General features: G+C 41.2%; 1 protein-coding gene across 1 annotated transcript in view; it reads right to left on the bottom strand.

Annotated features, from left to right (window-relative positions):
* LOC118817849 (SH3 and multiple ankyrin repeat domains protein 2-like) overlaps positions 1-27,075 on the bottom strand; it is a 92,710-nt gene that overhangs the window by 35,997 nt on the left and 29,638 nt on the right. The window contains exons 5-8 of the mRNA XM_036584806.1: positions 15,372-15,507; positions 8,920-9,000; positions 8,783-8,791; positions 3,062-3,082 (exon numbers count right to left, since the gene is read on the bottom strand). Coding sequence (XP_036440699.1) covers positions 3,062-3,082; positions 8,783-8,791; positions 8,920-9,000; positions 15,372-15,507 — 247 coding nt within the window. The remainder of the gene's footprint in view (positions 1-3,061; positions 3,083-8,782; positions 8,792-8,919; positions 9,001-15,371; positions 15,508-27,075) is intronic.

Here is a 27,075-nt window from a genome sequence, read left to right on the forward strand (position 1 = left end):
TTGAAGGAGAATCTCAGGCAGGGTCGTCTACACGGTTATCGGGGGCTACATCTCCCCCCATTCAAAGAGGGCATGAAGTTTCACAGACAGTGTCTGTGTTTAGATGCAAAGATTTTTGCCAATCTGATTGAATACAATCCGATTACAGATTCAGACTGAGGTGTTTATATGCTCACTCTTATCAACAATCTGATGGAAAATCTTCGTTTACATGCTCACTACAAGTAATCCGATGCAAAATGACGCACATGCGTGGAGTAGCGTTTAGAGTAAACTTTACCATGACAGCGAACATCACGTGAGTCCAGTCAGAGTGAGATGAGCAGCAGTGAGCAGCGCTTGTGTTTTTAATTCCTTTAAAATGATGTCAGACTCAGGAAAACGTCCTTCACATGTCCTTATTAAAGAAGGCCGAGAGGAAGACGTCGTGTTCTGAGACACATAAGCTGGACGTCCGTCCCACCGCCGTCTTTTAAAGATCAGAGCATAAACTTCGTCTCCTCTGCAGACCAGTTTCTGCTCCGCCATGCTGAACGGTATAAACTTTCACTATGACGTGACGAACATGATCAGAACGGACTTAAACTTTCCGATAGGGAATGTAATCAGATACAGGCGTTTACACAGATATTATTCTTCTATTTAACGGATTATTCAGAGGTTTACCCACCTCGTTCAATCTGATAGAAATTGTATTCCGAATGGCCTCAGTCGGACTAGACTATTCCGATTGAGGTGTTTAAATGGACGTATTCTATTCCGATTGAGCTATTAGTCGGATTATTAACAGATTATCAGGCTGCATGTAAACGTGGCTAGTGAGAATGATGATCAAAATGATCCACAGAGAGACAGGAGTGAGTGGAACTCTGGCGCCAGTACAGCAACCGAGACCCCAACGCGTTATGACAGCCCCCTACAGTTAGTCCTCCTATAGTTAGACCACTTTATCCTTCAAATATTCTGACTTTTTTTCTTGAAATATTACGACTTTTTTCTAAAAATATTCTAACTTTATTCTCGAAGTATTACGACTTTTTTCCTCTAAATATTACGACTTTTTTCTTGAAATATTACGACTTTTTTCTTGAAATATTACGTTTTTTTTTCTCAAAATATTACAACTTTTTTCTCAAAGTATTACGACTTTTTTCTTGAAATATTACGGCTTTTTTTTCTCTAAATATTACAACATTTTTCTCGAAGTATTATGACTTTTTTCCTCAAAGTCCACTATTTTTATTTTATTAACAGTGGCCCTAAAACACCCTCGTACATAAGAGAGCAGCAACCACCTCTTTGGTCTTATTACGGACTCTAAAGTAACGCTGCAGCTATTTAGTAAATCGCAACAGCCGATTTTTTTAACACCAAAATGGAGTTTGCATTAATATTAGTGAATCTGCCCCCATGGTGTATTTAAAAAAGTTACAAAAAACAAACAAAAAACAGAAATAAATCGCATAGGTGGCTATAAAGGTCTACACGTGTCCCAGAACATGACATCTAGAGAGCCAGACAAACTGAAACACTACATACACGTCACAAACTTACAGACTACTCATCTATGAAACTCCCAGGACAAACATCATCAACATCAATACTGTTTTGCACTGTTACGCAACAAACCACCGCCTGGCAAGTGTCAACAGTGAAGTTACTGTCTGCTGTAAAATATCATGCAAAGGTTTCCTTATAGAACAACAAACTAGTGTCACATAAAACATGCAGCACAAACTGAACCAAACGAGTCAAGCCACTGACTGTAGAGGTGAACTGCAACACACAGACTGGGACAAGTTGAGTGCAACATGAATTAAAGAAGGACTCCAGCGTTTTTCAACCTAATCTCTATCAGTCATCACTCTGTCAGGTATCCCAGGTGGTTGCTAGGGTGCTGCTAACCAGTTGCTATGGTATCCCAGGTGGTTGCTAGGGCGTTGCTAACTGGCTGCTGCGGTATCACTGGTGGTTGGTGGGGTGTTGCGAGGTGGTTGCTATGGTATCCCAGGTGGTTGCAAGGGTGCTTCTAACCAGTTGCTATGGTATCCCAGGTGGTTGTGTTGCTAGTTGGTTGCTATGGTATCACAGGTGGTTGCTAGTGTGCTGCTAACTGGTTGCTATGATATCTCTGGTGGTTGGTAGGGTGTTGCTAGGTGGTTGCTATGGTATCCCAAGTGGTTGCTAAGGCACTGCTAACTAGCTGCTGTAGTATCTCTGGTGGTTGGTAAGGTGTTTATAGGTGGTTTCTATGGTATCCCAGGTGGTTGCTACGGTGCTGCTAACCAGTTGCTACAGTATAGGTTGTTGCTATGGTATACCAGGTTGTTGCTAGGGTGCTGCTAACTGGTTGCTAAGGTATACCAGGTGGTTGTGTTGCTAGGTGTTGCTATGGTATCCCAGGTGGTTGTGTTGCTAGGTGTTGCTATGGTATCCCAGGTGGTTGCTAGGCTGCTGCTAACCGGTTGCTGTGGCATCTCTGGTGGTTGGTAGGGTGTTGCTAGGTGGTTGCTATGTATCCCAGGTGGTTGCTAGGGTGTTTACTTTACTATCAGTCACATCTTTAGCAGATGGTCAGTTACCACAAACAGACACTTCGACGTGTTTCCCTGCACTTAGAAAACAACAGTTAATTAATTCACTCTGGATATAATTATGATAGCAGCCAACAGGCAGATGCTCAACGTTTATGTTCTCTTGAATTCTTCGGGCATTTTTCGGTATATTACCGTTCAAATGTTTAAAAACATCGATTCCAAACTTTCCAACAGTTTTCAGTGTTGAACTGTAAATGTAGTTTCAAGCATTTATTCATGAAATTCAGAATCGGCCCACTGGCTTCTATTTTTACGTCAGTTTTCCATCAAATGGTTTTCTGTTCTTTTCTATGTGCAGGAAAACACATCAATTATCATCTATGGTAGTTTGTGTGCGATACAGATGTAGCAGACAGAGATTAGTTTAAAAAACACTGAAGTATTTCTTTAATATACTCTTAAAATTACAACTTAAAAGTATTTCCGTATGTCACAGCAAGACGGTCAGTGCTAAAACTTACCACCTTTCTTTTTCCTCAAGGTGGCTGGAGAAAGAGTAAAATCAAACTGCACATGTCAAGATCAAGAACGAAACTTACATTCCAGCTCTATTTCCTACACTTACACTCATTCAGAGCAGAATAAGACCTGCTGTACACATCCAACAGCAGGATCAGGCATCTGCACTATTTCAGCACAACACAGTACAAAAACGTTCTCATTAAAGCTAAGAGATGCACACTGATCCTAGTCGTTTCATGCATAGGAGTCAAACTAAAACAAGAACACATATAAAACACAAACCATCTTCACGTATTAATCAAATATCACGAACACGTTCCACACCAGGACGAAGAACAATGTGTAAAAAATCTCGCCAATTCAGAAATACAACAACTAAATGTGCTAGTTGGATGCTGTGGTATCCGAGGCGGTTGCTAGGGTGCTGCTAACCAGTTGCTATGATATCCCAGGTAGTTGTTGCTAGATGGCTGCTATGGTACCCAGGTGGTTGCTAGGGTGCTGCTAACAAGTTGCTGTGGTATCTCTGGTGGTTGGTAGGATGTTGCTAGGTGGTTGCTAGGGTGCTGCTAACCATTTGCCATGGTAGCCCAGGTGGTTGCGTTGCTAGGTGGTTGCTAGGGTTTTGCTAATCGTTTGCTGTGGTATCTCAGGTGGTTGCTAGGGTGCTGCAAACCAGTTGCTATGGTATTCCAAGTGGTTGCTAGGGTGCTGCTAACTGGTTGCTATGGTATCCCAGGTGGTTGTGTTGCTAGGTGGTTGCTATGGTATCCCAGGTGGATGTGTTGCAAGGTGGTTGCTATGGTATCTCAGGTGGTTGTTAGGGTGTTGCTAACCTTGCTATGGTATCTCAGGTGGTTGCTAGGGTGCTGCTAACAGGTTGCTGTGGTATCTCTGGTGGTTGGTAGGGTGTTGCTAGGCCGTTGCTATGGTATTCAAGGTGGTTGCTAGGGTGCGGTAACTGGTTGCTATGGTATCCCAGGTGGATGTGTTACTAGGTGGTTCCTATGGTGTCCCAGGTGGTTGCTAGGGTGCTGCTAACCATTTGCTGTGGTATCTCTGGTGGTTGGTAGGGTGTTGCTAGGTGGTTGCTATGGTATCCCAGGGTGATTTCTAGGGTGTTTACTTTAAAGATCCATCAATTGCTTTCAGGAACCAAAAGTGGTTCTTTAGCAGCCAAAGAACCCAGTGTGGCCACACAGCTCACAAGCTGTTTTGTTCAAGTTGTTCTTGTTTGATGAAGTTAAAAATATGCAGAAATGAACTAATATTCAGCCAACACTGGGTTAGAATAACTAGAAATGCAGTTTAATCTGCTTAACAAAGAAAAAAACTGAAGTAAAATAAATTAAAGAACAGCAAATAAGGCAAAACTGAAGTAAACACAATGTCTAATTTTAAGGCTTTGTTTTTTCAGAGCCTGATAGATCTGAGCACATAAAAATGTTTGGGTAAAAACAAAACAGCTTTACTAGTTTATGCTTTATAGTCAGCGTTTATGTGCGATTTAAGAAATAACAGAAACAGATTAAACTGAACATGAGAAGAAACAGTGACTCAGTTCATGCTACACAGTGTTATCCGCACTCATTCATGCTCATGCACTGCTGTCTGACTGTAGTGTTAGAAAATGTGAATGTTTAACCCTTTAGAAGCCTCAGTTATCCTGACAAAACCATATGAATTATTTCTGACTCGTAGCTCATAGGAACAAGTTGAGAAACTGCACGGAAGCTGTGAAGCTGTGGGTCCCTCCCCAGTTACCATTTCACTCGGTCACTTTGTTGTTATTATTATTATAATATCATATTACTGCTACAGACAGTAACACTTTAACACTAAGTCACTTTAAATAATAATAACACTAAGTCATTTAAATAATAATAACACTAAGTCACTTAAGTCACTTTAAAATGTATATCGCTGTTGTCAGAACAAAACCTTGTATCTCCAAAATAGTAACTTTATAGGAGAAGCAAGAAACCTACTTTACTTTTAATGTAAGTCAATGGAACCAGACGTTTTCTGAGTCATTTTGGGCCGTTTCTTTTGGTCCATTCATCATGAAATTTACACACAATGTAAAGATCAACAGGTATTTTCAAATTACGTCAGAAAGTGAAAAACGTCAAAATCGGAGATACAAGGTTTTGTTCCGACAGCGAGAGAGGTTTTTTTTTCTTCCCCCTTATATAGGTCCCTCCTGTCTCTATATTTTGTGTATATTTAATATACTTCAGTTTCAGTATTTTCTTGTATTTTTATTTTTACTGTTTACTTTCTGTAGAGTGATTCCTGAGCATCACCACAAGCATTTCGATGCATGAATGTTCTGACATGTTGTGCAAATGGGAAATAAACTTGAACTTGAAACTTCTAAACATTCATTCCACACCACATTTGTTTGTACATATAAGAGGAGCTAAGTAATTATGATCTGAATTTGGTGAAAAGTTATTGTGTGTAAAGTCTTAAAGAAATTTTTTTTTATATTTTTGCTGATATTTTTGCCGTTGTCACTTTTTGGTGTCAAAACAAACAGAAAACTGGTTACTAATTACTGGTCAGATATTTACAGTAGGATTTCAGATGTTGCTCAGATGCACATCAGTCCTGCTCCATCACAGCTTCAGTGTCTCCCCTGATGGCATTTCTCTTCCTAGCTTTATGTCAGACTATGCTGAGCAATTAGTGTTTCCTGTCAAACGTTTGTTTGATTCAGTTTTATTACTACTACTCTTTCATGTAAGGTTCTATTATTATTACTATTATTTTAAATTATTTCTTTGTTGTTTTTATTTTTATTATTGTTTTATTTATTAATTATTTATTTATGAATTTATTTTAGTAAACATGTGTATGTATGTATGTATGTATGTATATGTCTATATTGCTGCTGTTTGGACAAAACCTTGTATTTCCATTTTTGTCATTTTAAATTTTTTGGCAGAATATAAAAATGCCAGTTGCCCTTTATGTTGTGTCAGAATTTCATGAAGAAAGGACCAAAAGAAATGATCCAAAATTACTTGAAGAAAATTATTTCTCCATTAACGTTCATTAAAAGTTAAGAACGTTTTTCCTTCTCCTGTAAAGTTAACTTTTTGGAGATACGAGCTATATATATATATATATATATATATATATATATATATATTGGTCACGCTTGGCTTGGTCTTAAAGGGTGAGATTAGAAGATTTTGCAGTTTGAATTAAGTTTATCATGAATTAATTGTGTGATTATGTTTAAACAGTACAGCTTAATGACAGGAGGAACTGTGGGCTTGTCAGGGTTAATCTCAGAGCTACACAGTGACTGAACTGCACAGTCGAGACGCACGAAGCAGCTTACAGCCAGTTACACTGACACAGACAGTCTGTCAGAACCACACCGCTCAGGGTCTGGACTGCGGCCGGAGCGAGCGAGTTACCAGCAGGGGCATAAAACACGTCCAAGTGTAACGATGCATTAATCTGAAGATGGTGTTGGTTGATGGTTAATAAATGATAAATAATACAGTGTAATTATCTTTTTACCCTGATTTTTATCTGCCTTCAGATTTGACCTCCACTTTGAAATCTGGTGAATTCTGGATCTTAATTTCATTATAACTTAATTCTCTGTGCGGTTCAGAATCTTCTGATCACACCTAACGTTTTCAGCTGTTTCCTGCTGATGATCTGGAATCTGTGAAGTTGTTCAGGTTGAACAGATTACAAGCATTTTATACATCACTGTTTTTATACTATTGAACTACAAAACTACACTGTGAGGAAATTTCAGAATAACTACTTCAGCAGTCTCTTGGTATTGGTAGGGTGTTGTTAGGTGGTTGCTATGGCCTCCCAGGTGGTTGCTATGGTATCCCAGGTGATTGCTATGGTATCCCAGGTGGTTGCTAAAGTGTTGTTCAGTGGTTGTCATGTTATCCCAGGTTTTTGTTAGAGTGTTGTTCGGTGGTTGCTATGGCATTCTATGTAATTGTTAGACTGTTGTTAGGTGGCTGCTATGATATCCCAGGTGGTTGTTAAGACTGTTGTTCGGTGGTTGCTATGGCATTCCATGTGATTGTTAGACTGTAATTAGGTGGTTGCCATGTTATCCCAGGTGGTTGTTAGAGTGTTGTTAGGTGGTTGCTGTGGTAGCCCAGGCGGTTGCTAAGGTATCCCAGGTGGTTGTTAGAGTGTTGTTAGGTGGTTGCTGTGGTATCTCAGGAGGTTGCTAAGGTATCCCAGGTGGTTGTTAGATTGTGGTTAGGTGGTTGCTAAGGTATCCCAGGTGGTTGTTAGACTATTGTTTGGTGGTTGCTATGGCATCCGAGATGGTTGTTAGAGTGTTGTTAGGTGGTTGCTATGGATCCCAGGTGGTTGTTAGAGTGTTGTTAGGTGGTTGCTATGGTAGCAAAGGTGGTTGCTAAGGTATCCCAGGTGGTTGTTAGAGTGTTGTTAGGCGGTTGCTAAGGTATCCCAGGTGGTTGTTAGAGTGTTGTTAGGTGGTTGCTGTGGTATCCCAGGAGGTTGCTAAGGTATCCCAGGTGGTTGTTAGATTGTGGTTAGGTGGTTGCTGTGGTATCCCAGGAGGTTGCTAAGGTATCCCAGGTGGTTGTTAGATTGTGGTTAGGTGGTTGCTGTGGTATCCCAGGAGGTTGCTAAGGTATCCCAGGTGGTGGTTAGAGTGTTGTTAGGTGGTTGCTAAGGTATCCCAGGCGGTTGCTAAGGTATCCCAGGTGGTTGTTAGAGTGTTGTTAAGTGGTTGCTATAGTATTCCAGGTGGTTTCTAGGGTGTTGCTAGCATACCTGTGTCACAGTTACATAAATTGATGCACAAATGTTTGGCCACATAGTTCTGCGATTCATTTTAATAGGAATAAAACTCTTTTACCGATATGAAAACCGCATGTCCGTCTAACAATCGAGGCCCAGTTACCCAAAAGCATTTTAGTGTTAAGATCATCTTAACTGGTGGACAGAGTGTTCGGTGTGATGCTCCCTCTTTGTGCTAAGATGCTTTTGGGAATCCCAGCGCAGACTGAAGATGGTGAAGTAGGTTTGGCATCAACGCCTCGCTAACAAGTTAAAATTCTTACATAAAAACAATAATAAGAAAAATGTTAATTGGATATTTATAGTAATACCTTGATCTAATATCTGCACCTTGGGATTTGATCTCCAAGGCATTCAGGATATTAATTTCTATTAGAATTTCTATTCCTTTCTCAGTTATTATGACGTTTAACAAGACGCTCCTAACATTTCATCTTTTAGAGCTTCCCACTGATTATTTGACACTAAGAAAATTCAAGGATCATATATTAGAACCATTTTAAACATGAACCTACAACAATTTTTTTTTTACTGGAAAGTGATTCCAAACTTTTGAACTTGATAGTCCTTTGTATATTTCATTGATTTTTAAGTTCCTTTTATATCTTGTCTTTAGCTAATAAAGAATTTGATCATGATACAATTAAGCATGCACTCGTTTTGTGGCCAAAATGACTGAATAAAATTATTCGGCTATTTAAAGAAGACAGAAGAAATCTAAATTATTCGGAAATGTTCCAACTGAAATAATTAATGGTGAAAATTGAGATTCCACGATGCACTGAATCATCTCTTGAAGAATCATAACTGAATCGAATCATTCAGAGATTTACACCCCTGCTGGTCTTGCATCTCCATTTGTTTGTGTGAGTGTGAGGCATCAGATCACTGCTGCTTACCTTTATCCACTGGAAATCAACACAACAAACAAACAAACAAACAATCGATCGATCAGTCAGGCGGAGAGAGGACAGACATGTGGAGGACAAAAGGAGAAACAGTCGAGAAACGTACATGCCAGTGTTTGTGTGCTTACCTAACTCCTCCAGCTCAGACGTCATGGATTTGGAGCGCATGGACAGGGCGGTGGTCGGGGCTCGTTTTGGAGGAGGCGGAGCTACAGAGAGAGAGAGAGAGAGAGAGAGAGAGAGAGAGAGCTGACTACACTGAGATATGCCACCTACATGCTCGATAGTTCTTCAAGCATTCTTTAGTAAAGAGAATGGTTCTAGCATTAATTACCTAGAACCATTATTCAATTATGCAATTGCATGCAATTAATTTGCATGATTAAAGGGTTCTTTGCATGGCGAAATGGTTCTTCAGACTGATGGAGAATGTGTTGTATACGGTTCTATACAGCACCAAAAAGAGTTCTGCTATTTTTACAAGCTTGACACTGTAACTATAGCAGAACCATTATGTATGTGTATATATATATATATACACCGATCAGGCATAACATTGACCACCTCCTTGTTTCTATGCTCCATTTGATGTCCACTTTGTTAGCCCCCTTTTACCCTGTTCTTCAGTGGTCAGGACCCCCATGGACCCTCACAGAGCAGGTACTATTTGGGTGGTGGATCATTCTCAGCACTGCAGTAACACTGACGTGGTGGTGGTGTGTTAGTGTGTGTTGTGCTGGTCTGAGTGGATCAGACACAGCAGTGCTGCTGGAGTTTTTAAACACCTCAGTGTCGCTGCTGGACTGAGAATAGTCCACCAAGCAAAAATATCCAGCCAACAGCGTCCTGTGGGCAGCGTCCTGTGACCACTGATGAAGGACTAGAGGATGTGTGTGAATAAAAGCACAAACAGGTCCAGTTCAGCTTTGTTTGTATCACGTGACGTCAGTGAGATCTGGGATTTTGGGTGCTCTTTTTTGCCGTATCGTCTAGTGTGCGCATCCAGCACTAGAGGGTGCTAAAAGCAAGCCGAGCCTTCATGTGACAGAAACACCACAAACTCAATAAACATGAGTGGAGTGGAATATGTGAGCGTCAGCTGGCAAATTATTACAGTCATTTGTCATACATCTGAAACCTATATGAAATATACATACGTATTAGAATATATCATCACTGTCAGAAACAAAACCTGGTCTCTCCAAAATGGTAACTTTACAGGAGAAGGAAAAAACCTTCCTAACTTCTAATGTAAGTTAATATAACCAGACTTTTTTCCAACTAAATTTGGAGTATTTCTGTTGGCCTGCTCATCATGAATTTTTAATAATGCAAAGGATAACCAGAGTTTTAAATTATGCGAAAAAGTGAAAAAAAAAAAAAATGGAGGCGCAAAGTTTTTTGTGCACCAGCGACGATATGGAGCAAATATTTATGTGGTGCGAATGTTTTTTTAGCTCATTCTGCTGCTCAAGCTTCTCCGTCCTAAATGTTTTCTGCATCCTAAACCTTCTTCTCCTGGGGACAGTTTTTTGTCCCCTGCACTTTGAAAGTGATCTAGAGAAGAAGTTCTCCCAAACGAGAGCTTTTACTGAAAAACGTAACTAGGTAGCTATGTGAGATAAACTGATCATGCATTTTGCCACATTAATCAGTGAGATAAATGTTTTATTATGGCAAAAAAGTATTTGTCATATTTTAAATTATGTTTTGTTAAACGTCTAAGTAGCTTAATAAAGTTTTCTGATCAAAGAAAAAAAACTGATAGCTAATAGCCCCCCTGGCAGAACCGACCCACCCCACTGACTGAGAAGGGTCTGACTGCAGAGCCGCAGATTTAGAGCCGCAGTTTCACTCCAGCGGTTTGAAGCCAGTGGAGCTCATGCGCAGCAGGACAGCACGACTGTGCCATGTAAACAAAGTCCTTACAGGAAAGTGGCGCGTTACAAGCGTCCCATTCGTATCTCAACCAGCGGCTGGTATCCTCACTTATAACGTCTCTGATGTGAACAGCGACTGTTTGTGCCGGTTGTAAGTGTCGCCATGAACTTTACCATTCAGGAAGGAAGACAGACGCCAATATATGAATCAACCACTAATCAACCGGTTAAACCATAAACCAAAACACATTACAAAACAATCAGAAACCAAAAGAAACACTTAATGGTTTCTGTGGGGTTTTTCAGCAGGGATACGTTCAAAAACTAAAGTTTGTTTCAGGCTAAATCTTAATATTATACTCAGTTTAAGCTGCTTAAGGTAAAGTTTTATTCCTGCACATGTAGGTTTTCACATAAAGCCCCCACATTAGGGCTAAGTTATTGAGCTGTGTGTCTACATTACCCATTAGTTTGCCCAGAGCCACATCAGCTGTGGTTTATGTAATATTTACTCTGTGAATCTCTATATGCCTTCAAACCAAAGTCTGTTTTAGTCTAAAGCTTAAAATATAATGCTAGCCCAACGCAAATCTATCACAAATTTACTGGAAACCCATATAAAACGACTGAAATGTTGATCAGCCTAAAACTCACTAAGAAAAAACAAAACAAGTGTCAGCTCATGCGCTGAATGCCACTGGCTTGAACCTGCCGGAGTGAAACTGTGGCTCTGCGGCTCTGCAGACAGATATTATTGCACTGATTGAAAACCACAGACCTGAAGGTTGTGGGAAAATCTGTAATGTTAGATATGTTAGAGAATCTCTGTCGGCACCAACGTTAAACAAATGGCCACTCGTAGGACAACGACGAGCAGAGGATCACAACTACCCTGACCAGGCCAGCCTCCGTAGTTTAGCTAGTTAAGCAAACTTTGTAATGAAAACTGTTTTTTTAATAACTCATCTGAAGCATCGGGACACTAAAGCTGTACAGACACTGGTGAGAATTTTCATTAGAGGGTGTTCTGCACTCTGAGAAACCCCCCGCGCATTTTATCATTCAGAAATTTTTAAACTGAATTCTAATCCTAATGTTACTGGATCAGCCTGTTAGCCGGCTGGGCTGGTTGTTAAAAAAGGGGCCATGTTACAGAAACTTCTTTATCTTATCAGTTTAGTCTCCATGACGACTTCAGTACAGACTGAATTCAGGACAGTAGCTATTCCAGAATAACAGTTCCTAACTTCATCATCTCATCATGAACTCCAGATAAGTAAACAGCATCACACAAACATCCTAACTAGACTGAACCTCCTAAATCCTGTCCTAACTTTAGGATGAACCCCAACAGGGTCCTCACTTCTGTTTAAGGTCCGTTTCTATGGTTTTTAGGCAGCTGAGTCAGCAGCATAGTTCACTACCAGCATAATGAGCTCCATTTATCTCTACTGTAAAACGCTGCTTTCACTGTGAGATGATTTTCTTTTCTAACTCTGCGTTTTAAAGATCTCAGACGCTGCAGACTCGATCTCCACCGCCCCTCTGATCACCTTCGTGTGTTAATGTTGATGATGAAATATTACAGTGATGGTGGTGAATAATGAGGAGACGGAGCTGAACGTGTGTCTGTTTATTAGGAGGAGTAACGTTAGCGCGCTCGGCTAAAGCGTTTGGGAAATGGAGACTGAAACTGGGGAGCGGCGACGCTCTGATAAACAGCAGGGGGCGCTCTCGCAGTATTCACTACTTACAGTTTAGCACTCTTTAGTTTTGATCTTTTTAAATCAGTAATTGTAGCTAATGCTAGCTGCCTGGCTAACTAACTCGATTACTTTGATTATGTGTTTACGTTTCAGCTGTGTGGTTGCTAGGTAACACACATGACGGTTGACTGTCGACTTTGACCGAGTAGGTTAAGATTTCCTAACTGGAAATAAGATGCTGTAAGATAAGATAAGATTCCTAAATTAAGATCAGATTAAGATCAGCAAAAAGGCACTGAATACTTCAATAATAATTCAAACATAATTCTAAATAAAATCAAATGTTTTAGGTAGTTTTTTTTTAAAACTGCCTATTTGCTTAAACTAGTTTTTGCTTGTGTAACCGCAGGTCCATAGATTGCTGTTGAGGGTCAGGACAGACACTATGTTGCAGTGCATGCTGGGGACTGTAGTGCATCTCAGGGTAAAACTGGGTAATAATAATAGAGAATTAAAATCATTTCGGGCCAAATAGGACTGTTTCATGGGCCTGACTTGGCCCGCGGGCCTTGTGTTTGACACATGGGGTCTATAATATAAGTTTGTTTTTGAGTAGAGGAAACGCAGAATCAATGTAAAGATCCAATCATGACGTTTTGTGAATCAATTCCGAATCTTTCAAGAGAGAATCGCGATGCATCTAAGAATCGATTCTTTTCCTGAGGCCTAGTGTTCAGTGCGGTCCTGCGCGCTGTGATTCTGCACGTCTGAGAAATCGGACACTTGAACACTTTCCGGAAAAGCACATGAACTTGTGAAGTACACAGAACCGCGAGTGTGAACTTTGGGACTTCCTGGCACTCCGGAGTCCCCCGTGGCCTCATCTCTTTGGCCATGATGACCAGGCCAGCAGGACGGCGCTCTTGAGCGTCTGAAGTGCCAGATGGCCAATCTGCGGTGCTAGTCTGAGAGCGCCATGTGCCAAACGGGCGTTTGGCAGGACTTTGGCAGCGCAGGCTGGCACTCTGTATGTGCCCTCTGATGAATGCATTATGTCCTTAAGCTGGGCAGCAGGCCCAGAAGAGCTACTACTCAAACACGCCAGCCTGACCTAAAACACCATTCAGATCTACAGCAACATGTTACATATGGAGCGTTCCACTGAATTAGTTCAAACTGCGCTCCTATTTAACAAAAACAAGTATTCAGATCTTAGATATCTACAAGCATTATGTTGTGACCTATTTAAAGGTATAAATAGAGATAAATAAGATCAATATATACACTTTCTATTGAGAGGGGTCTGTCCCAAACCCTAACCCCTACATTTATACTTGTGAAAACGACACTTTTTGTACTTATTCAATTTTTTGATGTATTTTAAAGTGAAACTGAAATTATTACAATTATCATAAGTTCAATTTCAAATAATAATTAAATATCCCATGTTTTCATGTCACTTCCGAAACACAAAGAGTTTCAGTCTGTAGGTGGAGCCCTTTTTTATCCACACCCCTGCATTTTAGAGCAGGAAGTGAGGCTGTATCCCTGTCCCTCATGGCCACATGGTGAGCAGTTAGGTCCCACTGTTTTGAAGTAAATGTGTCCCAAAGACTAATAATCAGTGTGGAACATTAAGAATCGTCACTAACGAAACACACGCTTTCTTTGTGGAAAAACGCAGAATGCAGAAGTAACTTTTTAATTTTTTAAGTTTTTATGTTTTGATAAAAAATATGATGATTTTTTGTGTGTACAGCTGTTCAAAGATGTGTTTGCTGGTCAAGTACTGGCTGTGTTTTTGAATTCTACTCAAAATGAGCTAAAATTGTTACTACCGAAACAATTTTTAAAGTTTGGGTAGTAGGTATAGACCAGGAGTCGGCAACATGTGGCTCTTTAACTGCCCTGTTGTGGCTCCACAGCTGAATTAGATTTGTAGGTAAAAATAAAATAAACCTCCTTTACAGTAAAATAAAGCTCTGCTGATCGTTCAACACAGTTTTAATAGTAAATGGTCTTAAACTCTGGAGTTTATAATCACTCCAGCTGGTTTCCTGATACGTTTCATCTGCAGTGAGAAGCTGACAAACACTAAAAAGTCATGAAGCTGAAGTCAGTTTCCCGTTTGCCATCTTCTTGTTCTACTTATCCCGTTCCACCTTAAATGGTGCAGCAGTTACATTCTGGTGCCTCAGGCACATTTAAGGTGGAACGGGAAAATTAGAACAAGAAGCTGGCGAAGGAGAAGCGACTTCAGCCTCGTAAAAAACTAACGTTGAGAGACATTTTACAAGAAACTGTTCTTTTATTTCCTGCCAGAGATGCGAGAAAAGCAGCTACAGCTGTATTTTCATTTATATTAGTCTATACTAGTACATCAGCACATACTGAGACATATTTACAGCCAAGATGGCAAAATGGACATAATGTTGAGGCTCTCAAGGTGGTTTGATTTTTGTTGAAAGGACAAAATGGCTCTTCTTAACATTCAGGTTGCTGACCTCTGGTGTAGGGGCACTCAAAGTAAAAGGATTTTAGTCTAGATCAGTTAAAAGTCCCAAATGTGTTATCAACTCTGTCACTGCTACCCAAATAGTGTCCTCCGGACTTGTTCCAAATCAACAATCGACACTGCTGAATCTCCACTCTGACAATCATCCCAACGCCCAGTGTGGGCTAGAGGGGTATAAAGCCCCCCAGCATTGGGCTGTGGAGCAGTGGAACTGCGTTCCCTGGAGTGATGGAGCTCCATCCAGTACCTTTGGGATGAGTTGGAGTGATCCAGAACTGACCATCCAACATCAGTACCTGACCTCACTAATGCTCAATCAAATCCTCACAGCAATGTTCCAACATCTAGTGTAAAGCCTTCCCAGAAGAGTAGAGGCTCTTGAGGAGCAGAGATCTCAGAAAAAAAGACACTGGACGAGCAGGTGTCTACAAACTTTTGGACACGTAGTCGACGTATCAGAGGACAGAAGGAGGTGGTACCTTTTTTCCTGGCGGTGTCGTCATGGTCCAGGTTCCTGGTGACTCTCACTACTTTAATGACCAGCCGGTTTCCTCCCTGCCGGATCATATTCACCACCTGCCTGTGGCCCACTTTCACCACGTTCTCCTGATTCACCTGAAAACACCAACACAGTGAACATACAGTGAAACAGCGTAACTTCTGAAGACTCCCTGCACTCTAAACTGTGTTTGTTAAAACTCCTCTTGAGTGGCTTATTATGACTATATAAACAGATTTCAAACAGCTCACACATTTATCCAGCGAAACTCGAGCTTTCTCAGCACATCAGACAAAAGCGAACGGTGAGGCGCTTTCAGTCGAGCCTGGAGGTGAAAAGAGGCTGAATGAGCACCTGGGTGACCTCACGAGAGAGAAAGGCTTGAACCCTCTGGATGTTGTAGAGGAGAAACCTGCATGTCTAAGGCTCGATCCCATTTCACCCCTCGCCTCTACCACTCAGCCCTACCCTTCTGTTTTGTGCATTCAGGTCTGGAGGTAGGGTGTCCTGAATCTTGTTGAGATAGAGGGGTAGGGTGAAATGTTGGGGCTACATGACCCTCCAAACGGACGTTTTTCAAAAATGAATTTATGAGAAAAAAAGAAAAACTGGCAAGATGGAGAACAAGAGACCAAAGAAACACACAGATGTGAGAACTTTCTCTTAAAAAATTTACAATAATCATTGTTTTATCTTAGTTTAATGTAGTTTCAGTGTATTATGGTTGTTTTCTTCATAACAAGCATAAAAATCACTAATACTATGCTGATTTCTCGGTAGCTAGCTAGCTAACTTTCCCGTTCCACCTTAAATAGTCCAGCAGTTCTGACACCTGAAGCGCCAGAATGTAACTGTTGCAAACTGTTGTTGTTTAAGGTGGAACGGGAAAATTCGAACAAGACACTGGTGAATATCTGACTTCAGCTTCATATCACTGAAGAATTAGGGGTGGGTGATAATAAATAATTGCCCCCCTCTTTGAAGATCATATGATGCCCTAAATGTAACTAAAGCCCAGCAGTGAGGAGCTGAACTTTACCCTCCTCTGCTGTCACTGCAGACTGGCAGGGTCGCCTACAGAGCAGCGCTGGTAGCTGTTAATGAAGTGATGCTCTTTTTTTTTGAGGGTCCCATTTCAGAGGGGAAGATTTCAACCACTACCCTGTAACTCAGTTCCAAGGGAGTTAGGGTGACACTCGAAAACAAGGGGTAGGGGTAAAAAGAAGAAATGGGACTGGGCCCAAATCAGGTGTGCAATACAAGCTGAGAACGATAAGTGGTCATGCGGAATCAATGCTTCTTGCATTTCAGGATGGAACGATCAATAAACCAAAAGGTTTACTTAAAAAAAATGAGACAGTTTTAGCATTTAATACTACAACAGTGTTTTAGGGCCACTGTTAGTAGACTTTGAGAATAAAGTCGTAATATTGTGAGAAAAAAAGTCGCACGGTATGACATTTTGAGAGTAAAGTCATAATATTTCGAGAATAAAGTCATAATATTTTGAGAAAATTCTAAGAGGGCATGTAGTTTCACAGGAGACAATGAGATGATAATCAAAATGATCGATCTTGAAGGAGCGGAACTGCGGCGCGCTCGGCATCTTCGTTGAAATATTACGACTTTATTCTAAAAAATATGACTTTATTATCTAAATATGCGTCAATTTTTTCTCAAAATATAATTTTATTCTAAAAAATGACTTTATTCTTGAAATATTATAACTTTTTTCATAAAGTCTATTACTTTTATTTTATGTAACAGTGTGTCACGCATTTGCCAGTATCACAGCATGATATGGACTTCATTACCCAGAACTCTCAGGAAGATCACATGACTGGGCCACTCCCATCTGACTTGGAAAATGCTAGGGACTCCAATACCCTTACTTGCCTTACCCCTTTTTGGATACTGTTGCCGGTTATTTTGCTGATCTGTGTTTTTGACCTTTTTGGCTGTTTATTGACCTGCCCTTTTGTCTAGCCCCTTGGTTAGGGTTAGGGTTAGGTTAGGATCCTGGATTCTGTTGTATTGTCACACAGTGGCCCTAAAACACCGTTGTATAAGACTGATCTAACACTGCATTGACATTTATGATCATTAGAAACAGATCAGAAATGAGATTAGAAACTGATTACAACGCTGTTTGTTTTCTTTGCTCTCCTGTGCTGAATGCTGACACGTTTAACAGTGTGAGCAGCAGATACAGTGAAAATATGAGCCATGTGTAACTTTCACAAACTTTTAAACACTCCCTGCACTCAAAAATGCAATCGAGTCTGGCTGCAGACATGCACTCTCAGACAGATGCACTCTCAGACAGATGCACTCTCAGCCCCAGTGACGTCACGTGCACATGCACTCTCTGCCACAGCGGCAGAAGCCGCCCAACGGCACGGTAACTTTTGGCTGCTTCTGCTTAGCCACATCATCACTTAATCTATTTTTCATTCATAACACAGCTAGAGAGGTACATTTAATGTCCCTCCCTGTTCAAAAAATTCATAGAACCCATTAAAAGTGTCTGCTGGTTCCTGGTGGTTTTCAGTAGTCGCTGATGGTCTTCTGTGTTTTCCTATTGGGTTCATATCACAGTTCAAAGCATTCTGATCGTTTAATCAGGTGTTTTTAGGACTGATCTCAGACACATTCGTTTGTTTCCTAATGGTCTCTAATGGCATCCATCTAACCAGTTCCAGTTAGGAAACAAAACCATCAGGTTTTATTCCTAACGGTTCTAATCGTCTTCAGTATGGCTTTCATGAGTTTCTGCAGACTGTTTGTTTTTTTTTCCTGCGAATAAACCCGATATTAAGTTTTATCGTCGTGGTGGGTTTTATTTTAAACGTTTCCATATTTAATTACCTTCTTATCAGTATGACAACTTTAATAGACAGTCAGTGTAGCTCTTGTAGCCCAGCAGTTTGTGTTTCACTGTTTTTGCTCACAAAACCGACAAAAACTGTGTCGTGGCAGAGCAGCACTGACGTCATCAGTAGGCTGGCGGTGCACGTCAGGCTGAGAGTGCATGTCTGCAGCCAGACCCTTCTCCAAAAATTCCTCTTGGGTGGCTTGTTATGATTATCTAAACTGATATCTGCATCAGATGCATTATTATAGCACAGAGTTCGCATTTTTCCATTAAAAACTCAAAGACACAGCATGAGTGCGGAGATGTCTGCCTCCCCCTCCCCCTCAGATTCAGCTCTGGCTCCAGCGGTACCCCCAGCAAGAAATCTAGTGAGCGAAGTATCACAACTTTCTTTCACGCCCCGCTGGCCAATAGCTCTGCTCGTTAAGGCAATAACCAACACCATCGGCCTTATTTATTCGTAAATATCCAGCACATCAGACTAAAGTGATTTGAGAGGCGCTACTTTCTCACTCAGCGCCTCTAAAATCCAAACACAGAATGAAGGTTCTCTCATTACCGGACTCTGAGGATTTCAAACCGTTTTTATCACAAATGATCATGTTTTCTAAGTTGGCTTTCCAAAAAAACTCAACACTAAAGCCTAAATAGGTCTATTTAGAGAAAACCAGTATCATGCAGGCCACTAGGGAAGGGAAGGTTCACCGATTTGTATCAGTGCACTGGCATAAAAGTAAACAATGCGATAAAAAAGTGTTTTGATGTTATAGAGAACTCCTTTCAATAAGGTTCTGTATAGAACCATCTACAGCACATTCTCCATTAATCTAAAGAACCATTTTGCCATGCAAAGAACCACGTAAGCATGAAAAGGGTTATTTGAGTGTTCAGGGTTCTATACAGAACCATTTTCTTTACTATCTGTTAACACCAGATAACTACCACAGCACAGCCATGACATGTCAGACAGCAAACTAGCCAGCCAGGTTAACCATGAACTCGGGATGCAAGTGTCCGTGTGTCTGTGGTCTTATCCAGAGAAGTTGTAGAGAGGAGAATTATCACTCTTTAATGTTTTTCCGGGTTTCTCAAACACTAGAGGGCGCTCCCAAGCGAGTCCAAAATGAATAGGTTAGTATTGAGCATTTGAGCGAAATCATAGTTTATAAATGCTTTTTAATATTAAAGAATGCATTCATATCCTGAACACAGAGCAGCATAAAACATTTTAACACTGCTGTTATATTTTTAAGAGCTTTTAAACTCGAGTTTAAACAGCGGCTCATGAATTCAGTGAGTTTGAACAGCCAATGAGCTGCTCCGCTTGCCAACCAATCAGCACTCAGTAGCAGTAACGCTAACCAATCAGCACTCAGTAGCAGTAATGTTAACCAATCAGCACTCAGTAGCAGTAACGTTAACCAACCAGCACTCAGTAGCAGTAACGCTAACCAATCAGCACTCAGTAGCAGTAATGTTAACCAATCAGCACTCAGTAGCAGTAACGCTGACCAATCAGCACTCAGTAGCAGTAACGCTAACCAACCAGCACTCAGTAGCAGTAATGCTAACCAATCAGCGCTCAGTAGCAGTAATGTTAACCAATCAGCACACAGTAGCAGTAATGCTAACCAATCAGCACTCAGTAGCAGTAATGCTAACCAACCAGCACTCAGTAGCAGTAATGCTAACCAATCAGCGCTCAGTAGCAGTAACGCTGACCAATCAGCACTCAGTAGCAGTAACGCTGACCAATCAGCACTCAGTAGCAGTAATGCTAACCAACCAGCACTCAGTAGCAGTAATGCTAACCAATCAGCGCTCAGTAGCAGTAACGCTAACCAATCAGCGCTCAGTAGCAGTAATGCTAACCAATCAGCGCTCAGTAGCAGTAACGCTGACCAATCAGCACTTAGTAGCAGTAACGCTGACCAATCAGCACTCAGTAGCAGTAATGTTAACCAATCAGCAAAGAAAAGAGCAGAAAAATCATTTGATTGTGTTGCTCAGCTCAATCATTTCAACCTATTTTTAACGTATGACCCACAACAAAGTCCCAAACCACCCCTTCCCAAAGTGTGATTTAGGAGTGGGAAGTTATGGAGGGTATTTTGTATTTATTACCTTAAACATACATATAAAAACCCACACTGAACACCTGTTCATGCAGATACAGCAGCTGTGAGTATGTGTGTGGCCCGAGCCCTGCCGTGAGCCCTGGCCTGAACAACTGTCCCAGTCCGGCCCTGATGGCATTTATAATCTCCGTTTATGTGGAGTATTAAAGGAGATACAGCACCCAAGAACTTCTCCACTGCAGGTTTGGTAGCACCTGAAAACACGACTCTAAACGCAGAACACAGCAAAACTACAGAAGCAGAAGGCAAAGTCCCTGCACTCTCAGTTAGTCGCATGAGGAGAATTCACAAACCACAGACAGAGAGAGAAGTTTAACTACAAATAATGGCATTCAGTGTCTTTCATGGCTCATTCTGTGATTCTTCTGTGTTCATGTTTTTATTAATTGTCAGCCTGATTTTGAGCTATTGAAAAAAACAGACATTATCAATAATAAAACTGCTTTTCTTCATTTAACTTTTTATTACAACGCATAAATAAAACGCTAAACGAAAAACATTTTTTCCAGTTTTCAGTTCAGTGTGTCCTGAATTTCGGTTTCTGTTTCAGCCAAGAATTTTTATTTCCCTTTTTTTTTGATGCAAAAAATCGCCCCAATGTAAAAAACAACCACAAACTTTCCCCGGTTAGTGTTACACTGTCTAAACCCACACCCACAAACCTCAGAGCGCACCACGCCGTCCCTCTGCACACAGCAGCGTAATTCAACATCAGCGTGAGTAAAACCACAAATCAGTCATGAATAATTAATATCTGCTGCACGCTTTACTGAACCAGCGAGCGGAGAAAACACAGCCAGCCTCCACACGCAGATACAACCAGGGAACACGTCACATCTGCTCTAACGAGACCAGAACATATCACGGAAAATACATCACCACACTACCAGCACAGTGAGGAGCTTCACTACATACACAACATGAAGCGCAATATTTACTGTAAAATTCAGGTTTTGGCTCTAAAACTGGTCAAATTCTGTCTTTATGATCCACACAGGTGTTCAGTACACAGACTGCACAGTCAGACAAAGAGCTCTGTGACATAATTACTACATATATACAATTAATACATTAATACAATATCATATCAATCACCTCCACTATAATCAATAAAACAGCAGCGTAAATGTAAAAGAAATATGAAATGCAAAGTCCAGAGTTATATGTCTATCCATCTATCTATCTATCTATCTGCCTCTCTCCTGTCTCTCTCCCTCTGTCTACCTCTCTGTCTCTCTCTCTCCTTTCTGTCTGCCTTTCTCTTTTCTCTCATCTCTCTCTGTCTATCTGTCTCTGTCTACCTCTTTCTATCTGCCTCTCTCCCTCTGTCTACCTCTCTATCTGTCTCCCTGTCTGCCTCTCTCTCCTCTGTCTCTCTCTCTCTCTCTGAGGGTTTTCTCACACACAGCTGATGTGCAGTAGAGGATATGAGTCATGATACTGCAGAGCACACGCACACACACACACACACACACCACACACACACACACACAGGCTGTGTGAGGGTCAGTCCTCAGAAGGAGTGAAAAACCCACAACAATCAGTCTGCATGTGTAACAGAATAAAAACAAACAAACACAGATACAGACGTACAGACAGACTCTACGTGCAGAAGGACGGAGACAGAGTGGAAAAACAGGACTTTCTAAAACTGATTAAAAGCTACAGAGGAAATGGGGCTCCTAACAACCACCTGGAAGACCTGGTCGACCCCAAAACTGCCCCATCAGATAAACAGCACTTAAAGCTTTCATCTCTGAGAGAGAGGAGAAAATCAAGCTGCATCAGATCTGAAAACATCCACAGGTGTTTCTGTCCATCCTTCCACTGTGAGAAGACGACTCAGCGCTGTGGGTCTGAAAGGATGTGTAGCTGTCAAGAAGAACCTCACTGAGAAAAGGAGACGGACACATTAAACAAAGAAGCTGAACGATGGACTGACCACCCCAGAGTCCAGACCTCAACACCACTGAATGTGTTTGATTACCTGGATCTACTGGAAACTAAATAAATTAAGTGTGATCTGCACAGCACTGCATACAAAGACAGACAGACAGCGAGACAGACAGACAGACAGGTATACAGGCAGGTACATAGACAGACAGACAGATATACAGGTAGGTAGACAGACAAACAGACAGACAGATAAACAGTTAGGTAGGTACATAGACAGACAGACAGATAGACAGATATAATGGTAGGTAGATAGACAGACAGATATACAGGTAGACAGACAGACAGACAGATATAGAGGTAGACAGGAAGACAGACAGGTACACAGGTAGGCAGACAGACAGACAGATGTACAGGTAGGTAGATGGACAGAAAGACAGACAGATAGACTTTTACACAACAAATCTAAAATGAACACAAACAAATGAGGCAGAATCAGCTGTACATGGCTAAACTGTATGTGTGTGTGTGTGTGTGTGTGTGTGTGTGTGGATTCTCTGGCATGTGAAGCCTCGGTGACATCAGCCTCCTGGGCTGTTGCCGTGGTTACACAGCACTGTGATTCCACTGCTTGGCTCTCTCTCTTTCACACACACACACACTCACTCACACACACACACTCCTCTCAGTGTGAACAGCTCCGCCTGCTAACCCACTTTTACTGAGCGCAGCTGAAGGGCAGCACAACCCAGACACAGAGTACAGGGACATGTTATTATATATATATATATATATATATATATATATATATATATATATATATATATATACACACACACACAATAATAAGGTCTTTGTACTCTATCTCTCGCAAGTAATACATTTATAATTCATATGGAACATTATTATATATAGATGTTTAATTATATATACATAACACTGCAAAAGTCAGAGACAAGTTACCAGTTATTCATTCATTATGTATTATAAGTGCATAAAGGTACATTTACATATTGCATACAGAATGTATGTACGTTGCCAAGTTCTACACACACACATATGTGTATATACATATATATATATAAATACACACATACATATACATATATATATATGTAGGACTATGTATATATATATATATATATATATATATATATATATATATACAGGCAAAGGTGTAAAGATTTATAGGAACATGCTGATGTGGCTAACAATCATATCAATATATGACTACATTACATACAGCTCTATACATATGTATATGTCTTTGCATATATACATTATGAATATGCATATACACACACACACACACACACACACACACATACACCCATAGGATTAGCATGATGTCATAAAATGCTAAATGCTAATTGGTGGCTGTTTATTGTCATTCACTGTTAGCAACATTAGCTTTTTTGCCCTTACTTTTCCTTTTTAAGTCAGATAAACACATTGAAACACTGCGGTCAGAACAGAAACGCAGCTCTGCACCCTGTCCTCACGCTCCTCAGAACCATGCACTATGTTTTGTTTGTCAGGGAGACGCATTATGCATGCGTGGACTTGTGTGCTGCACGTTCGCGGGGAGATTTTCCCACAGGCTGCGTCCGTCTCTGACAGCGCGCTCACTGGAGCTCATACGAATGGTCTCTGACCGCTGGGGTCAGTGCCGTTACTGAAATGTCACAAGCAAAAGGCCATTTCTGAGCTAATCTGATCTAATCTAGTCTAATCTAATCCCTGCACACCCCACGCTGTCGTAACGAGCGAACGTCCAGCGGCTCCAGTCAAAGCTCACTGCTCTGAAGGATGATCATCATCTGAACTCATCACTTGAACCCACTCTGGTCAACAATCATAATAATAATCATTATCACAGTGTTATCCTTCACAATGTTGATATCAGGGAAGGACACAGTATCTAACCAATCACAGTGCTGTTTACTGTGTCCTGTGAGGATGCTGACCAATCACAGCTTCAGATGAGTTTCTATGGGTATTTAGATGAATTAACATGTTCATGTAATCCAACAGCAGCAGAACAATGTCACACCATTCATTCACCAGTGCATGATTCAACATACTTTACTGATCCCTACACTCTCAGAAAAGGTTCTTTAGTAAAGGCAATGGTTCTATGTAAACAATGAGTTCTACATGTAACCATTTGCATACTTAAATGGTTCTTTGCATGGTGAAATGGTCCTTCTGATTGATGGAGAATGTGTTGCTAATTCACCCTTCAACCCTGAAGGTTGACGTGCAAACTGCTGGTCACCGTAGCAACACAGACAACAGTCTCGCCTAGCTAGCAGCTAACGAAAAGGCAAAGAGAACGATTTTAGAGAATTTGGAGATGAATGGACTTATTAGTGTTTATAATCACTCCAGCTGGTTTCCTGATACGTTTAATCTGCAACGAGAAACTGACAAACACTAAAAAGTCGCGAAGCTGAAGTCGCTTCTCATTCGCCAGCTTGTTCGAATTCAAGTGGCTACAGCTGAGCAAAAGCTTAAAGCAGAGCAAAGAAAGTCAGCGTATTCATTTATAGTTTCTAGTCTATACTAGTTCATCAGCACACACTGAGACATATTTACAGCCATGATGGTAAATAAGACAAAGTGTTGTGGCTCTCAAGGTGGTTTCATTTTTTGTTGAAAGGACAAAATGGCTCTTCTTAACATTTGGGTTGCAACCCCTGAGCTAAGGGGTGATCAGTGCTTGACCATTTGCCCGAACTGTCTGCGGCTCAGTCAGGGTTGCACGGTGCCTCCCAGTTAACCACCATGTTCTGTGGCTCAGATTTTGCGCGGATCGCCTGAAGTCTGTAGCGAAACTGTAGTGAAAATTATCACTATAGCTACACAAAACTTTGTAGGCGCTACAGCTGTTCGCTACATTTCACAAAACTGTAGCAGCTACAGCTATTAGCTACAAACATTAGTAGTTAACTACAAACAGTAGCGCGCTACTTAGCTACTCCCCCATCCCTGGTAGAGTATAGAGTAACTGTGTGGTTGGTATAGTGTAGTGGGTAACACTGCTGCCTTCTACACTGTAGACTGGGGTTCAGTCCCTGCCTGGGTAACCACCCTACACTATACCAATAAGAGTCCTTGGGCAAGACTCCTAACACCACCTTCACCCACCTGTGTGAAATGATCAGATTGTAAGTCGCTCTGGATAAGAGTGTCTGCTAAACGCCATAAATGTAAACTATGTAGCATACTTTTGGCAGTGGGAGCGTGATTTTGAAACTGAGTGTAGTCATGAAAAAAGGTGCAGTGTAGTTGGACTTCCGAAAAAGCTTCCACTGGCAGACACGCTTATAGAAATCAGTTAGCTGGAACTGTAAATCCAGCTGTACTGCCTGTCCCTGACCAGATACTGAGTGACATCAGCCATCCACTTCATAAGGAGCTCTTTATGGCTCATAGGAGATCCTGACAACCCCTGAACGTGTTCCTCAGAGCTACACGGACAGTGTAGAAAACCTTACAGTACGTTTTCTAAAGCATTAGATCCTACACGGCCCTACACGGCAGGTTTGGTGCCAGCAGTGTGACAGCTAACACAGGACCGTTTCCTGTTACTGAAGTGACTTTACACAGAGAGAGAGAGAGAGAGAGAGAGAGAGAGAGAGAGAGAGAGAGAGTGAGCAGTGATGAATGGGTTTGATAATGCCAAAAATCTCGCCCCTAAACGCTCACATTAATCTCTCTGTCAAATCCACGAGCGGAGCATACAGTGTGTTATTGGAGCAGCTGAGGTGTGTGTGTGTGTGTGTGTGTGTGTGTGTGTGTTGTGCTGGTTCAGGAAGACATCAGTAATGTTTGTGCTCCGTGGGTCAGCAGCAGTGTGTGAACTCTGCAGCTTTAAACACGTGGAGACTGATTTGAACACATAACAATGCTTTGGTTTAAAGGTACAATCTGAAACGATGCCTGCTGGTCACAGAGCTGCAGCTCTTTAATGCTGTTCGTGATAAACACAATGTTCTGTTACATCAGAGGAAGACTGATTATAATCTACTGTCTCCTGTCAACAGCCAGGAGGACTCAAACACACACACACAGCTACAATACAGCCATTTCCATAGAGGTACTGCTGTATTTCCATAGTTACATTACATCAGTTGCCATGGTTACAGCTACACTCATGGTTACATTACACCCATTTCCACAGAGGTACTGTACCTATTTCTGTGGTTGTGCTACACCCATTGTCCCAGTTATACTCATAGCTGTGGTAATGCTACAATTTTCACGGTTACACTACACCCATTTCCATGGTTACATTGTACATATCGCCATGGTTACGTTACACAATTGTCATTGTTGTGCTGCAACCATTGCTACGATTGTGTTCTATCTATATCTGTGGTTACGCTACACCCATATCTGTGGTTACGCTACACCCATTGTCGTGGTTATACTATACCCATTTCTATGGTTACGCTACACCCATTTCCATGGTTACGCTACACCCATTGCCATGGTTACGCTACACCAATCTGTATTTATGCTACACTCATTGTCGTGGTTATACTATACACATTTCTATGGTTACACCACACCCATTTCCGTGGTTACCCTACACCCATTGCCATGGTTACACAACACCCATTTTCATGGTTACGCTACACCCATTTCTATGATTACGCAACACCCATTTCCATGGTTACACTAAACCTATTTCCACGGTTACACTACACCCATTTCCATGGTTACATTGTACATATCGCCATGGTTACGTTACACAATTGTCATTGTTGTGC

Source organism: Colossoma macropomum, unplaced genomic scaffold, assembly GCF_904425465.1.
Source record: "Colossoma macropomum unplaced genomic scaffold, Colossoma_macropomum, whole genome shotgun sequence".
Taxonomy (NCBI): domain Eukaryota; kingdom Metazoa; phylum Chordata; class Actinopteri; order Characiformes; family Serrasalmidae; genus Colossoma; species Colossoma macropomum.